Raw genomic sequence first — 18,640 nt, 5'->3', positions numbered from 1 at the left:
GGCCTGCTGTGTGCGGGAACCTAGAGTTAAGACATTCCTTTCCCCATTTTCCTCCGATTTTTCGAGGCGTGTTGAGGGGCCGAACTCAACACCGGGCCTTGATGTCTGCCTGCCGAAGAAATTTAAATAAATATTTCATTTTTTCGAGTGGGGGCAGTCACACACTAGTCTCAGGACTAGAAGATATACATATATATCTAAAATATATGTTAAATATATAATTTACAAATGTTGCTAGAATAGATGACTAGATATTATAATGACTTAAAGGAGCCGCCTGCCAAAAGACGATTTATATCAATATTAAACGTAATCATTTCGAATTTGATAACACCAATAGATATGGGTTCAAATCTTCCTTGATATGTATTTTATTTACAAAATAATTTCGTCCCTCAAATTAGTGAAGGTACTACTTACCAATCTTTTATTTTGATGTAAATTGTTATTGAAAATAATAAATATTATTATCTTTTTCATACGAAAATTGTATATAAAAAACGATGTACAGATGAGGTTATCGTGGCACAGTGGCTTAGAGTCTGACTGTAAGCGCGACAATTGTTGGTTCTATTCCCGCTAAGTGGAATTAATTATTTACTTTCTCTCTCTCTCTCTCAAGTTTAGGTAAAATGTCAAAGCGCAGCATTGAGTTCTGCTGCTCAACACGTAATGCCCCCATAAGTGAAACTTATTGATTGAATTCCAAACGGAGAGCCTAAACACTAGTTCCCTCTGCCCATCACTATATGGGGGATACACCGTGAAGTATATATTTTTTAATTCAACACCGATCCACCAGCACTCGTTCAACACCCGTTCGATAGATACTTCCGTATCCGTTGTCAAAATGTATTTTTTTAAAACGCGCCACTTTCACTTGGAAAGTTGGCCGAGTGCGTTTATTTTTGGCCGCCCGTAATTTCTGTTGTTAGTTTACGTCTTCTATACATATACACATACACATAGAAGCTTAAAATGTTGTAATTTGCTTTTTTTATTTGTATGTGTAATATGGAGGACGTCACAGTGTGGAAATGTAGACACGACGGTTGTGGGATCGATACCCACTCGGGTGAACGATACTTGCTCTGGTGATATGATAAATCGCGGCGTTGTGTTCCGTCACTCAACACACAATGTCTCGAAATTTGGACGGTGCGTACAACGGAGTGTTTTAACACCAAGTACCCTCTGTTTATCCTATCCTATATGCAAGACGCAACGCATAACGTCAACTTTAAAAAATACTAAAATACTTTTAATAATTTTCAATTTATAGCTAAAATTCTTTATAAAATATTAATAAAAACTTGCAATTAGTGAAAATAGTACAAAATATTTCTATATTATAGGTATATATTTATTAGAATAGTTAACGTAAACAACTATTTTAATACAATTGTCTATTGCAATCTAAGTACTAAGTCCAATGCTTTCACAATAGCAATTTATGATTTCGATACAATTAAATATTATGTTTGGATAGTTCTCTCGCTTTGACAAAGAAATCTGAATAAATAGCAGTATGTGTGGTTGAATGCAATAATCTCAGGAACTTTTGTTTCGAAAAAATAATCTTTTTGTGTTAGACAAAGAGCTTCATTAAACATTCTTTGAAATCAATGCACAAAATAATGCAGTTATATTCTTAAAAGAATATTCATTTACAATATTTTTATTATGTTAATATTTTTTTTGAAAATAAAATACTTATGTTTTTTTTAAAGAAACAGCTTATAAATAAAAACTTTCGTACAAGACTTTCTGAAACTAAAACCTATAAAGAATATACAATCAAATTAAATTAAATAATCCTTTAAAATGAACAAAAATTCGCTTAAATACCGTCTTTCAACAATCATAATGAGAAAAGTAAAAGTAATTTCGTCGCCAACACAGGATTCTTGGGAAACGAAAGTGTTATTGCGAAATAATTTTAAGTTTTGAAAGTGGCCATATTAACTGTGGTCTGTATGTCTGTGTGTACATATTATATATTCGGAAGTAAATCAAGATAAATTACAATTGACAAAATGATAAGTTTCAAAACAAGCTTTAACTACCGTTTTATTTAGAACTCTAGTTCTAACAATAACTTTACAATTTATAGTTCATTTTATATTAGCCACCTTACAAGCGTATAAAACGGCCAAATGATATGGGTCTGTTGTGCTTATGCTATGTAATAGATAAAGTATGTAACTAAAGTGTCTACGTAAATTGGTCGTATTGTCTAACACGGTGCGGGCATATGTTCGCGACGGAAACGACCGAAGTCATCCGAGCGCATTCGTAAGTAGGTCACACGCACACCAATGCATAATGCCCTACGCACACAGGCGTAGCGACGCATCATTGTAAAGAAAAAACTCATTGCTTTCACACGACGCGAATTTTCGCAGTAAATATTTAAAAAAAAAAAAAATTAATTTGTTTTTTAACTATGTGATACTAATTGTGATATCCAGTATTTAATGATACATGCTGTTTTTATATAACAATCAATAAATACTGTAATTGATATAGTAGTTTTTTTATAAACAGATCAATTAAAGACCTGCCAGTATAATGCCACAATGATAATTTAACGAGAAAAAATAATCACTTATTGCATTGTACTCGATTTACTAATTAAAATACGACATTGACCAATTCTAGTAGCATTAGGCCTAAACGTAAACCCTAATTATGCAGATAGGTATCCAGCCTAGGTTATAGGCGCGCTAAAAATTAACATTCTACACATATACTGTTTGTACCTATAGAATGGCTAATTTTAAACTTGTTTTGGTCGTAACTGCTTGCGTGGACACCAGATTACATAAAACTAAACATATTACTGTTAAATAATTGATAATTTATTGTTTTTATTAACTGCATAATAATTATTGTGCAACACATTCTTTATTGGAAATTGAAGTAAAATATAGTGTGACCTTGAGAATAGTGACTATGTTCAAGGTCACGTCAAATTATTCGATATTATTAAATCGATTTTACACAAACTACATATTAATCACCTTCAGTATATTAGAATCGATTTTGATATATTATTTAATAAAAATGTAAATCAATTCGCCATATTTTTCCTTTATTCGTTATTATTTTGTTATAATTGCAATATGGACTGTTGCATATAAATAAATCATTTGCATTAAGGATAGTTAAAACCGCATAACTCGCGGCCTTCGCCACTTGTTTGCCGATATCTTCTCAATTTATGACGATTATAAAACTATTTATTTACGATACACAGTTATAAGAAAATGTCAATAAAGTTCATATAAACATGTAAAAGTTAAGTAATATCAGATTTACAAGGATAGTAAGTATTTATTTCGATCTCACATTGGTATATGCAATTGCTAAAGAACTATAATGTCACCGGTTGTCGTTCTATTACAGATAGAGTGGTCACAAACCGGTATTTATATAATGTAAAGCCTCACTTAACCTAGTGTTAAGACACTCTGTTCTCCAAGCATCGTACAATTTTTCGAGTTATTGTGTGTTGAGTGGCGAAACTTAACGCCGCGCTTTAAAGGCTTTATCGTTGATATTATATAGCCTTTATAATGCAGTGAAAATGTCAGAATACTATAAATTTTATAATTAATTTTATTTTTAAAAAGTAATTTAATTTCGGTTTTAGGCTCATCAGTTTCATCTTTACGTTGTATAATTTTAATTATACAAATAATCGTAATTAATTAATAATAATCGTATGCTCTTTAAACTCTTTCTATATCCGTCAACTCGAGAACCAATTGATTTATTGACTTTCACTGATTGTTTAAAAAAACTTTCTAAAGGTTTTTTATTGAATACATTTTATAAATAACTATGAGGCCGGATATCTTTTTTTAGCTATACGCTGTTTCGTGTAAATAGCAGGGTAGGCGGAGAGATCTTAGTGTTAAGACACTCTGTTCTCCACGCACCGCCTAAGTTTCGAAACGAATTCAATCCAATTTTCGAAATATAACTTGTTCAATTAGATTCGTTTATCTAAGAAAATTTAAGTAAATCGACTAGTTTATCTATATATATAAAATCGAAAGGTCACTCACTCATCACGAAATCTCAGAAACTACAAGTGCTAGGAATCTCAAATTTTGCATAGGAGTGACTTATAGGACGTAGGTGCTCGCTAAGACGGGAATTTGCAATATTCGATTTCTAAGGGGTTGTTTTTGGAGTCGAAAGTTTGTATGAAACTTCGTTACTACAAATGCTAAGAGTCTCAAATTTTGCATAGACGTCACTAGGACGTAGTCATGGAGACAGAAATTAATAATAACATAGTTCACGTGGGTGAAACCGCGAGCGGGCCGCTAGTAATATGATAAAGCTTATTATCTTTATAAACGCCTTATTCCTGTAAGGGCGTATACAGTTAGTTGCTGAATCTCAGTTACTTTGTATAATATCTTCCTGTACACAAATGTACAAGGAACTTATTTAAAGTAAATGTAATTAATATTAATATTACAAAAGAAAATTTCTTTTTCCGCCACTTTATACTCAAATCCAAATAATGTCTTAATATTACTAAGAATATAATAAAAAAGGATCACTCTTTGACAAGAAAAAATGGAGAAAAGACATATTCTGACTATTTTTGACATTTTTGTTCTATCTAATAAAAAACAGATATCTCTCACTACAAATAATACTACTGTCTTAATGTTATCTAAATACTAATTAGCATCTGTGAGTACTATAAATTAATACAATTACACTATTTAATAGAAAGTATGTATAGTTTAAGCAGTTGTTACGTATATATGAAACATATTGACACATTACTCGTTGACCAATCGCCGAGATGCAATTTGGTCCAGATGGTGAATTGAACTAACTAAATTGCCACTTACGAATACCAGTTTAAATTTACTATAACCTAATTACAGTTACCCAGTAGGGAACGGGGTCTTAACATTAGGTTCCCTCTGTCTACCTCGATATATGCGAACAGAGTGAAGATAATTACAAAATAAAAAAAAACAAAACACAATTTGGGTGGTGCGATAAGAGTGGAGTGTCTCGACACTAGGTTTTCTCTGCTTGCCCTCTCGCCTCGACTAAAGTAATATAAAATATGTAATATGTGTCATGCAAATAAACTATCACTCGGTATATTAGTGAAAACTGCATTAAAATACGTTGCTTACATGGCGTATTTCTTTTATACTATCTAATATAATATATAAGAATATATGTATAATCTTTATATTTATTACAGCAAGTAACACTATTGAGTGGCAAAATTCAACACTGCACCTACTTAGTAAACGAAACCCGAAACGAAACGAGAATCGAATCTACTATCATAGCTTATAATCAGATATTCATATTAATATCAATCTCATATATATATTAAAGTCCATATAACTGTTTGTACATTACTCTTAATGCATTCACAAAAGCCCCGTTCATTATGTCATACAAATATGATTGTAGTATTTTTACATTTTATGTGTAACCCGAGATGTATTAACATTTTTAAATAATTACACAAACACATGCAAGTGCTTTTTTATATAATAATTACACAAAATAATTGTGTATCCTGTTTAAAAATAGAAAAAGGAGAGACGAATAACCTATTTTTAGGTGACCTATATGCTATCTTCGTAACAGTACACTCGGCCACGCGATGCAATAAACATTTACAAAGGGAAATGCTAAATTATAAATTCGTACGCTTTAAGAAAAACAGGGATTGTAGAGGGATGTATATTTTTTCAAAGTTATACACAAAATTTGTGTATTATTTTCCTTTAATGTTGGTTAAAATTTTAAATATAATTAAATAGATGCAATTGCAATTTGCTAGATTGTTAATTCCAATCTTTTTTTATTTTTCATGGAAAAATCCTTTTTATTTTCACTTTATATCTAATGGTGGAACTCACACCGCGTTTTGTCTTCTTCTTCAATTAGTAACAAATGAACATGAAATTAATTTAAATTCTTCCATTTCCTTGAGCAGATATCGAATCCACAACCATTTAACAGGAAGTTACGAGTATAATAACAAAGTAAAACTAATTGAACAAAACCATAAATACATAAATCTGACTCATAGTCTCATACAACGATAGTACAACGTCACTTATATCAATACGTATTTATGTTGATATGTAGATATATTATATGTATATATGTTTATGTTTAACATATTTGCATTCATAAACGTGGCGTAGGTCAGTTTCTAGTATTACTATTATGTAAATGTTATTATAGTGTTTTCCTTATAATTATTTTTATAAAGGACGTGTAATTTATATATAAATATACTTGATTAAATTGTGATGTGAGTGTAACGTGTCAATTCCCAATATACGCGAGTTCTATTCCCATTTGAGGTGGTGATTTCTTGTGAACGAGATGAGTAAATATGAAGAAAATTTACATTTTAGAAATATTTGTTCTTTTAAATTTATATCTAACTTTACGATTCCGCTACAAAATATGTTTTTGAAACGGACAGACTTATGAAATTTAACATAGTCTTTTATTATTACACAAAAAATAAAAAATAAAATTTTACATCTAAACCAAGACGAACTTCAACAGAAACACACAAATGTTAAAACATTTTGTGTATAACACAAATATAAATTGCAACAACAGTTACACAAAAATAGTATAACAATGAAATAATAAAAAAAAACGTATATTTCTGTATACAATACTCGCATAATAATATTTCACAGTGGCTCTGGCTCTCTCTGGCTGGTTGATCTTTAAGACCTCACAGCAGATGATTATGTTTATGTAGAACCGCAATGCAGTATTTCGATTCAGAACTTTCAATGGTCGCGACAGTTTTTTGATGTATGAAAAATATATATTTTTTTTAGTGTTTTTTTTTTAAATACTGTCACTTTAGAAGATTGGTGGTGGAGTGGGTGGTTGTGGATTCGAATATTATGTTGGGTAATATTTATTTATTTGTTTGCAAATTATTTTATGTTGTTTGTAGAAAATGGAAAAAGTAGATTTTGTTCTGTTTATCAATATAAAAAAATGTGGATAAATTTAGAAAAATTCTTTAATTCAAAATTTAATTTGCATTTAGCAGAACAAGCAAAAACAACTCAGTGATTCTACGTTATTTTTTAAACATTACGTGTTGAGTGATAGAATTCAACGCCGCATTTTGTTTTACCAGATCGAGGAAATGAAATAATTTATGCATTACCTCGATCGGGAATCGAACCCAGAACCTACCTTTACTTATAAAGTTCGCTTTTACGAAAAGCCGTTGCTCGTTAAATATAATTTAAGTGCTAATTTAGACGTAGAGTTCAAAGTACGCACAATTTTACGTTTTAAGCAAGCGTTCTATTACAGTCTAGTATTTTAATAAAGTGACATCTGAGTACTGAGTCATAGATGAGAAACAGAATATCTTATATGTTAGAAATTCGGTATCTTCTATTTTTTTGTATAGAAAAAAAAACATACATATATTATGCTTATTCAGTTTTATCAGATTATACAACATGTTAAATAAAATTTTAATAATCACTTTTTTTTATTTATATATAAACATTTCGATTTTTTATTTTTTTTTAATACATAAAAAAATTATAAACTTTAAACTGATAATAAAAGATATAGGTTATTGTACTTATTTTTAAATTTTTTTTTAGTAAATAACGTTATCCCTTTACATATAATTAAAATTTCATATAACCAGTCTGTATAACCTATATACGACTAATATACTGCTACTCTCCTCACATATAATTATAATTTGAGTTCAGGTCAACATTAATTCACCTTTCAAATCAAATCAACGACAAATTTAAATCAACATAAAAAAAGTCTTTTAAACGGTCGCAAGTAAAAGAGTTTCCCTTTTCAGGCTTTTAAAAGTACTCATTAAGGTATGAAACCCACATTCCACAAAAGATTAGGTGGTGCACGTGTGTGTGTGGCACGTGTGTTCATACTTCATATATACACGTGCAGATAGACGTATCTATGTGTGCGTGTGAGAGCACACAAGTGTAACTAGTGATGTAATGCTCGTTGACGCCTAGCAGACATTTTTTATGGGTTCTGACGCAACTTTTTTATAACCGTAGCGTAAGGTTTTAGTTGCCCTTTCTTTTGTTTTTTTGCGTTTTCGTTTGTTTTTGGGTGGGATCTGTTTGGTGTAATTAGTTGTGAAACATGACATTAGGGTTTAAATATTAATTATATTATTTTTTTAATGTTTTGCAAAAAATAATAATATATATGTATGTATATTTGACACTGGCACAAAGTAGGCGTATTGTTAAATTATGGGGTTGACTGTACAAAACATATAATTCGTTCTTAAATAGCATCTGTCTCTCTCTCTCTCTCTCTTTAAGCATATTTTTTGCATGTAATAAACCATATAGCTAACAAAAAACATTTTAATTACAGGTAAGATCCCAAACCAATGCAGCATCATGAAAAACATACACACATCAGGTTTGCTTACATTTTTTTTTCATATTAAATAACTCATTAAAAAATATGAACTATGCAATATAATGTAAAAAGTCGTCGCATAATTATGACGTAGTGTGAACAAGCCCTTACGATGCACATACACACATACAAACAACTGCGTATAACTGTAACGCAAGGCTGCACACAGATGCAACAAGGACAGGTCAACGCACTCTGTTGCCTTGCACGAGCGGGATGCACTTATACACTTGCGTATAAGTGGGAAAGAGATAAACATATATCACCCACTTCCTCTCTTATGGGGATTTGTGCGGGTGCGAAGGAGACGCACATATGCCGGCAGGAAGAGACGGCTATATAAATATTATGTCTGTTATTTCACTTCCTCCGCTGTGATGCAATAGCAATTTATTATAAGCATCTATTTTGAGACAAAGCTCAATTAAAATTTAAACCTTTCATAATCTTTACTTTGCGAATATTTCATTTCTTTTTTTGGTATATTTTTATTTAAATTTATTTTCGAGCTCAATATGTCGCGAAAATATAAGAAAAAAATATGACCCAGTTTCAAAGATAGGAACACTTCCGAATTCGTTCGATAAGTTTTGGCGGGAAATGAAATATGATAGTGAAATTTTAATTATTTGTGAATTTGACTCATTGTATAGTTTAAAAATTTAATTTTTTGTACACAGGTCGTAATTTATTACAAAATAGACTTATATTTAACATTATTATCTAAAATTTCACAACAGCGCCATCTATCGATAGATAGACGAAACAATCTTATTTCACTATCTGCATGCCCTCAATTTAGATACTTAGTTCTAGTTAAAACAACTCATCAATTTATTTATTTATTAAGCAAATTTCCATACAACTTTAAGGCTATTTATCCTTTTATTTCGAGGAAAAATCGATTTTAAACACCAAACTACGCATGCCCTACTTACCGTTCCGTGAAAATATCGTCTTTTGTGGACTTCTGTTAGGAAAAAAGTAGGCTCAGATACATGCCAAACCGCGTGTCGTTGAACTCTCTAAAAAGATGTCAGGTTACACAGGTTTTATGGGAAAATGGACCTAAAAATCTTTCACATAACAGCGAAATTCCCGCCAAATTCCTTTCAAAAGAGAGGCCATTTTGAAAAACACGCACACTAACGAATTCACACACACAACTATGTGTATAAAGAAAGTACGTGAGCTTTCTCTGTGTTGCGTTACACAACGTTCTCGCTCTTACTGTTATGTAATAACGGTTGTTAGGCCGTAACATTTTTTTCATTTAACCGCTATTTTTTAAATGAAAATTTGAAAAATAAATAAAAAAAGCATGACACAGATAATAAATAACCAAAAATTAAGCCTATAGATTATAAAAACATTTATTTAAAAAAAATAAACCACTAATCATCAAATAAATAATATAAACATTTTTAACATTATTTTCCATATAAAAACAGATTTTTCTCTATATTTTTTTCTATAATTTATAATAGTATATACCTGTTAGAGGTGTGCGTAACTCACACAGTGTCAGTCCAACCGTACAGTAGTGTGGCTTGTCTTTTCCTAGTTGGTTCCCCGATGGCCCGCTTGCAACATCCATGTGAGCGGATCTTTATTAAAGGCGCGAATATTTAAAAAAAAATAACATAAATTAAAAAAAAATATGTGACAGTGACAGTGACGTGAAGTTTTTTTTGGAAAAAATTGTTTTTTTAAGCGTATTCTTTTTTTAAAAAAGGCACAACTCGGCGATGCGTTTGTGACTGGTGAGATGGGACGCAATTGTTTTTTTTAATTACGTTAACTTTTTTTTTATTTTAAATTTAATTTTCTACCCAAAAATAAAATAAAATTAAATGAATAATCAACTAAAATTTACCCAAATATACTACAGTGGCCGCGTTCATCATATTTTCTGTGAATTTTTAATAAAAAAAACCGCATAAATAGATAGGAGACATAGTATCTTGGTTTCCTATTAACGATAAGTTTCGTAAGCGAATATATCTCCTATATTTCATAATATAGAGGCTAGTATTCTATGTAAGTGTATGAAGAGACTGTTTAATTTGATTTTGAAACAGTGTGTCATACTTACTTTGCTTCAAAACGATGTATGGAAAAGTGAAAAAGATATTTTCTTTTAAATATATTCATAAATAAGATAAAATATGTACGAAATTTTCGTATAACCTCATATATTTTATATATAAACGTTATGCAAGCTTTTATTGTAAAGACTTTGTAATTTAATTAAACGCCGCTCCAACTAAGTGAATAAGATAGTAAAATAGTTTAGAAAACATTAAAATTTGAATATGGCAGGTCTTGAACCCGCACACACAATCGAAAACACAAACTAATACGTTTTTTTAATTAAATATTTTTCTATCCTTAGTGTGGAATAAATTTTAAAATGGCTAAGGGAGTGTCAAATCACTATGATTTTCCGTTGATTTAGTGGATCGAATAAAAAATGTAGTGTATAAATATAGAGGCTCAAGGGGGAACTTAGTACAGTAAAAGTGACTATATTTTTTATATTATCTAACAGAAATACTGTAAAAGAAATAGAAAATTATTCAAACGAAAAAAAAAACAACAAAAACCCGACATTTACTTTCAAAATCAAGAATTCATACAATACTTGTCCCGAAACGGACGATATCTAGTTACAAGGGGGTTGTCTCTCTCACTTCAACCCATAAAAAGAAACAAAAGGTGTGAGGGAGACAGCGTTATTGTTAATAGTATAAAAGATGGCCTATTTTCCCGGCCACGTGGCTTGAAAACTCTAGTAATTTCCTTTTAAGTTGGGACTTAATGAAAGAAACGCTTCAACTTGCTGATAAAACTATTTATTTTGCTCTCAACTTTTATATTTTATGTACTATTTATTATACTGTTAGTATATCTGGAGTTTGTGATTAAATATTACATTCGTAACATCCTATATATGTATATAGTTGTATTAAACTGTTTTATTACTGAATGATTGATAGATGACGCACAAACAAAACTACTGGACTTAGATAGTTGAAATTTGGCATGTAGGGAACGTATGAAGTTTGGAAGCACTGGGAACATTTTCTAAATTTCCAATGAAAACGGAAAAAATGGGATTTTACGTTGTTTAGTATTTACAGTGATGAAACAATATTTAGTAATTGAAATGTAAATATTTCGTCGATAATAGATAAAGTGCAGCGTTGGGTTCCGCAATGTAAAATATAAGTGTAATTTATATAAATCGGATTGATGTGACTAGTTTAAGAAGTTTCTTTTAGTTACTTTATTCCATATTTCGACAGCTGATATAATTGTGTATTAAAATAACCAATAACTATAAAATAAATATACATGTTAAAAAAGTCATTAATATGTAGTTCTTAAAGTCTCGTGGTTTATTTTACTTTATTTATTGTATTTAAAAATGTATGAAAAAAACTGAGTAGTGATTTGTAATTAGATTTGTTGCTATTTCTTATATGTTCCATACAAAAAATATTTAAAAAAAAATCTTTAAAACGAAATGCTGGATACTAAAAATCTATAATACCTTAGGTTCTATTAGGCAATGTCTTAAGAATGAACTTAAACTTCAAATTATCTTTCTAAACTGGAATATACAGAATGTGCCATTAATTAAAATGCAAAGAATATAATAAAATAATAATTAAATAACATACATAAATAAATCAATATAGAATGAACATATGAAATAACTTAAAACAACGCCATCTACAGCCAATAAATGCCGGTACATTGACCCCAAACTTGAAATATATATAGGTCACAGGTCACAGGTCAGGCCGCGTTTTTGGGCTAGCTTTGCCCTAATCTGACCTTAGCGACCTTGCACGAGGTCAATGAAGTTTGAGGTCGCACGAAATTTAAGTGCCTTAGTTGTTTTGCAAAATTATTTAGTTATTGCAAATTTGTTTGTTATTTTATTGGGCTTTTTTATTTATTTCTGTTGTCTGTCGATTTTAGATAAATGAAAGTTTCTTTTAGTTTTGTTCATACTTGAATTATCTTTAAGATTAGGTTTAGTCAAGCAATGTCTAAGGTAACGAAAAATAGAATAATCTTTTTTGTTTCTATTTTTATAATTATCATGTAAACCGAAAAATGTTTACTTATTAGTAAACATTTTTCGGTTTACTAAGAGTTTGTATAATATTTCCAATATATTTGCATATACATTAATTAAAATTCACCCATTATTCACAATTTCTATATAAATAGTGTTACTTTTTTTATAATTGTTTTGTGGAAAATAGGACACACTGTATAATTACGCACACATAATACGGCTCCCAATTGAATAAGAAATGCAATAATATCATTGTTACATCACTTGTGTAACGCTTTACTTGTTATAACGTAACTCTTACTTTCTGACTTAATAGAAGTTTGTTAGTTAGTTAGTTTTACACATCTCGTGTATATGGAATAGGGAACCTAGGGAACATAGGGAACCTAGGGACGTATAAATAAATCGTTCTCACCTCTGAGATCGATCTTAAGAGCGATCTGGAGATGGCATTTTCATTGATCATATAAACTACGTCCGTTAACATTTCTGCCCATATTTCAAAATATTTAATGCTATTCGAGGTGTTGTGGTTATTTTAACTTTTATTCCCAAATTTTTGCCTTAATTTGGTGCAAATAATTTTGGTGCTCTAAACCAGACGGTTGTAGGTTCGAGTCCTACTCAAAAGAACAAGTTATTTTCTTTTCCTTGATCTGGTAAGAAAATGAAGCGCGGCACCGAGTTCCACCTCTCCACACGCAATGTTTCAGAACTTGGGTGGGGCGCGTGGAACAGAGAGTTCACTAGGTTCACTCTGCCTACCAAAAAAATATTTAGAAGTAAAATTTAAATACATATCACGTTGAAATCTGTATACCTTATTTATATAGATAATAAATTAGAAAGTACGTCTGTCTGTTCGTTACTTAATAATGCCAAAACATATTCGCTTGTATGTGACTTGGCAATGTTACAATTTGATTGTGTAGAATATTTTATATGAATAAAAAACAATATGGCGGCCTTCTAATAAATCTTAATATAAAAATATAATATTTATTATTAAAGTAGCTTTACCGTTTTCCCGTATAGTAGTGTATGTAGGCAGAGGGAACCTTTTTCCCCTAATTTTCTAGATATTGCGTGCTAACTAGCGGAGCAGGGGAAATTATTTCAATATAAATAATTATTTTTTCAATATGAATAATTATTTCATCTCTCATGTCATCTAACATGTTTTTTTTATTACCATACAAGAAACATTAGTGTTAAGACACTCTGTTTTTTACTCTACGTTAAAGGCGGAATTCAAATAGGTGTAATTTGCGACGAATTGTCAAAAACATGTTTTTTTATTTAAAGAATTATATTATCAGTTTGATTATAAGTATGTATATACTTTAAAAAGGGCCTTTACAAAAGAAACTCTAAATAGAAGCTCTTTTAAATTTACATCAAAGAAAATGAGGGGTGTTTTGTGTTAAATACAGATACTTGAGTTACATTTTTGGATAAAAGACTCTGTTATTTAGTAAGGCCATCTGGGCGCAGTAAGACCCAGTAGTATAGTTGTAACTGCGTGGGGTGTAAGTTCGATTCTAATTTAAAGAAAAAAATGTAAGACTGTTGGGTAAAGAAAAATAATTTCTGAGTACTTTCCAATAGATTTTTATTATAAATATTAAATATTTCTTTTGGTAAACATAAACACTTTTGTATACGAAACTAAATTTTGCCTCATATAGTAACTAATACGTGTTTACATTGCCTACTTCCTCGTTCACACTTAGTCTTGAAGTACAGTAGCGCATTGCTGATATGCGCCACCTAGCGGCAAGTTACTGCATCAGATAGCATTTTTTTTAAATATATACGTTATTTATAATAACATTAAGAGTTTTTTTATTTTAACATTATTTATCATAATTGTAGTATATTATTTTTACATTATTTTTTTAAGGTAAAAAAAAATATAATATAAATAAAATAGTTCTTCTACCTGACGCTAGATGGCGGTGTACCAAATCCATTTAACAATGTGACGCATTATGTCACTTTTTATCGGCATTTACTGTAAAGTGCAAAGAAGCTAATCGTACATTGACCGATTATATTGTTTTTCCTGTACTGTATCACGCTGTATATAGGTCTCGTGAGTATTGCCTTACAAATCTTAAATAGATTGTATACAGTAATGCTTTAATCAGTCAGAGGGAACCTGGGAACCTAATGTAAAGACACTCCATACCTCATTCAGCTTCCGTTACTCATTGCCACATACTATATACCAGATACACAGTGAAGCTGAAAAATAAAATAATAAATAAAAACAAACGACATGCCTATATTTAACTAATGCTAAGGTTGCCTTGGAAAGTCGAACAAGCCTTTTTCTGTAAAACTGTAGTTCTCAACTATATAACAACAAAGTTAAGTTCCGCTGCTCAACATGCAATGTCTCAAAAACTGTGTGGAGAATACGGCACAGAGTGTCTTGACATTAGGTTTCCTCTGCTTACCATGCTAAAACTAGAGTACACGAAGGAAATTACTAGTATATAATATGTTAGTTAACATCGTTAGAGTTATTTCTTTTAACTTATTTAGGTATATACATCATTAAGTAATCATCTAAAGATACGACGACTTAAGCATATTGTAATGTTTAACTAGCATTGCCAATTTATCACAATGGTAGCGAGTTCAAATGTTCACATGATTGATTATCGGCTATAAGCAATTTATCATTTATTTTATTGCTTCAGTAGATATTGCGATGAGATAACATCTTAATATATTGTGTTTTTATTTTAAATTAAAATAAGTTTGGGAATAAGAAAATTGTCAATACAGCTTTCTATAGATTTATATTTAATTTATCTTCTTAAAAGTTACAAGGCAACAACGATTTTGTGATAAGTCATTCTGTTGTTCATTTTTATTTTATTTTTTTATTTTCTCGCTGTTAACGAGGCATAGTCCGGCAGTGAGTTGCGCTATTCAACACACAACGCCTCCAGAATTCGGCAGAAAGTAGAGAATAGAATGTCTTATAAAAAAGTGGTTCCTATGTTCACTCTGCCTATCCCGCTATGTGCAGGTGTATCCTGCACATAGCGGGATAGGCGTGGAGTGAAAAAAAAGAAATTATTAATTTTTCGCACATTTAAATGTTATTTTATTTGAGTGTTGGATCACAAAACTCGGTACATAGTCTCCGGTTTTATCCCACTTTGTAAGGGTAGGAGGAGAGATCTACTGTTAAGGTAATCTGACTTCCGCTTACTGAATTCCAGAGTCGAGTGGCCAAGCTCCACGTCGTGATAGTCTAGTGGTATTTGTTTATATAATCATTACTTTCTATAAGCTTAGAGTGCACAAATAAAACATTGATCATTGCTTCAAACATTGTTAATTTAATAGCCATAAGCGTTACCCATTGTACAAGGGTTCATGACAAGTGCAATAAGCTTCTTAAGTTAAACTTATTCTGTCCTTAATGCGTAATTATATTTAGTGCTTATATCGATTTACTCTTCTATCTATGGATAAATATATTAAACGAGTTGTCTGTCTTTTATGAAAGATTCTAGTCTTTCCCGTTCGGGTAGGAATTTTAAAAAAAATCTTCTGTTACTATTCTCTTACAACTTTAGCTAACATGTCAAATATTAACATTCTAAGCTCTGCTATCGAGGTGGTGGGTTCAATACTCATTCGGGGATGAAAATCTATATTTATAAGATTATCGTTACCAAGTGGATGACAGACATTGTACAGCACATCGATTTAGGTTCAATTCCCAACGACGACGACTGTTTACGAGATCATGTAGATAATAGTCTTAGAAATTAAAAAGTAATATATGTGGAAGTAAAATACTTCCTGAGTATGGTATATTTGTAATTTTTAGAAATATTGAAAATATACTTAGATATAGAATCTATACATATAGGTGCGAATTGACTATCATCTTATAACTGCTAGTAACAATTAATAATTGAATTATTTAAATAAAAAATGTATTAGTAACTGGTTAAGAATAAAATATTCACCATTTGTCTTAATTTGATGATCTCACGTTACTATTTATAACCGTGACTATTCGTCTAGGCGCAGTTATTAAATTATAGACGAAAATTATGAGTTCAACTTGACCTGATATTAGTAGGTATTTTTTTTGTATCCCGCAAATAGCAAGGTTGGTAGGGGCAACACTCTTTTTCTCAATTTCTTTGCACATTTTTCAAGGCATTGCGTACTCAGTAAAATACAGGGGAATTCAACGCCATTCTTTGTCTATCAGAACAGAAAAAATAATTCAAATACTTTTTTGTTTTTAATACATGGTGAAAGAAATGATAAATGAGAAATAGAGAGAGAGAGACACAATTTTAGGAGTCCTCGGTCTACTCTCATAAATTCGGGATACAGATTAATTTGTCTACTTATATAAATATATAAGGTCAATTATACTCAAATTTGAATCGTTTACACTAATTTTAAGATTTGTATACTAAACATTTCCTTATTGCACAAATACACATATAAATACCTATATTGAATGACCAATAATAATATAAAAAATGTAAGTCATCAATGCGTCACAAGTTATCCGCCACGGTCGTTCAACTTAGTTTGGCAGATTGACCTTTAGTTCCGCCTATTGGATAGCAGATGGCGCTAGCAAAAATGTGACGCGGAAGTACTAATTTTACTTGTAAATTTTTTCAGCTACACGCTGTATCCCCATATAGCAGGATGGGCAGAGAGAACATTATAGTACCTGAAAAGTTAGAACGTTTCAGTAAAAAAATGTAATTACTATGAAAAATTAAACAAACGTATCGTGTGATCGCTTAAAATTACAATTTGCTTACGAAAGTAATTTTAAGCGATTCGTCATTTGCTTACTATAGTAATTTTGTCAAAAAATGTAAACTTTGATAACATTGTTGAGTTAACAGCGAAAGAAAAGCCTACGTGTTGTAAGTCACATAAATACTAAATAAGTATAAGTATACATGAGCGTACGTAATCGTTTTAATATATTTGTATATGTTATTACATTATATCATTTAAGATGATTATGAGGGATATTGAGGCCGTCGTAGCGCAGTAACTGTAGACGCAATTGTTGTGGGTTCGATCAATCCCAACTCTCAAATTAGGTATTAATTACTTTAATTTCTTCGCCCTGGTAACAAGTCAATAGTGCTTCCACTAGTCAAGATGTAATGTGTCGAGAAATGGGCGGAAAGAACGGAGTGCCTTTGTACTAGGCACGCTATGTGATAAAAAATGTGAATGTTATTTTTTATGGTTTAATTAGAAAAAGAGTGTATTTCATTTAAAGAATGTAATATAATTTTTATTTGTCACTACATTACACTACACTGTTCTGAATTTTATATCATCCAAAGCAGTAAAGATAAATTTTTCGATTACAAAATCAAATTATTGTCAGAAATTAAAATATTTAAAGGTTTTCAGTATATATTTGCTGAATTTATTATTTCTACAAAAATTTTAATAAATGAATAAAACGTAAGAATATTTTAACTGATTTTAGGTCGTATTGCATTATTATTTTAGCTGTGTATCCCACAAACCAGAGGATATCTCTGCTTGCATAGAGTAATTAGATACCTAGTAAGATAAGTTCGTTCTCCGCTTTCTGTCCGAATTTCGAGACATTACGTGTCGAGTGATGCCACCAATAATTAAAGTTCTCTTTCTAACATTTATTCGGAATATTCTATCATTTTGGCAGTAGAACCTTGAGAAATTTAATCTTTTAGCATCCGCTTACTTGGACTCACTGTGTATTAAAAGAACCTAACGCTTTAACTTTTGAACGTCTCATATAAGGTATATCTTAAGAAACACTGCTATAAATTATATACGAGCCTGCAACAGTCGTATTTAATCCTTTTACATTTAAATGACACCATGACAATTAAAAAACAATCGGTTTAATTAATGAATTATATTATAAGCGACATATTTATATGTACATATACAAATCGTTTTATATCGTTATACAAATATAAAACCAATTGAATTGTTGTTATGTTTAAAAATAGTCGGCAAGGTGCGTAATCACTGTGCGGGTCGTTAACC

General features: G+C 30.5%; 1 protein-coding gene across 34 annotated transcripts in view; it reads left to right on the top strand.

Moving 5' to 3' along the window:
* Window positions 1-18,640, top strand: part of Hr3 (nuclear hormone receptor 3 ROR-beta) — a 111,872-nt gene that overhangs the window by 49,435 nt on the left and 43,797 nt on the right. For 9 of the 34 annotated variants that reach the window (XM_085188928.1, XM_085188922.1, XM_085188930.1 and 6 more), the window contains exon 1: window positions 10,029-10,155. The exons of 15 other annotated variants lie outside the window; for them this stretch is intronic. Coding sequence is in view for 2 of the 19 variants with exons in the window: in XM_085188946.1 (XP_085045072.1) it covers window positions 8,434-8,481 (48 nt within the window). In the remaining 17 variants the exon portion in view is untranslated. Of the gene's footprint in view, window positions 1-8,433; window positions 8,482-9,994; window positions 10,245-18,640 lie in introns of those variants that run through there. 10 more of the 34 variants (XM_085188946.1, XM_085188945.1, XM_085188932.1 and 7 more) reach the window with 6 other exon arrangements.

Source organism: Heliconius melpomene, chromosome 7, assembly GCF_056956725.1.
Source record: "Heliconius melpomene rosina isolate 202511_hmr_F chromosome 7, ASM5695672v1, whole genome shotgun sequence".
Lineage (NCBI taxonomy): Eukaryota > Metazoa > Arthropoda > Insecta > Lepidoptera > Nymphalidae > Heliconius > Heliconius melpomene.
The sequence above is the reverse complement of the archived record's forward strand: the minus strand, read 5'-3'. Positions and strand labels throughout refer to the sequence as shown.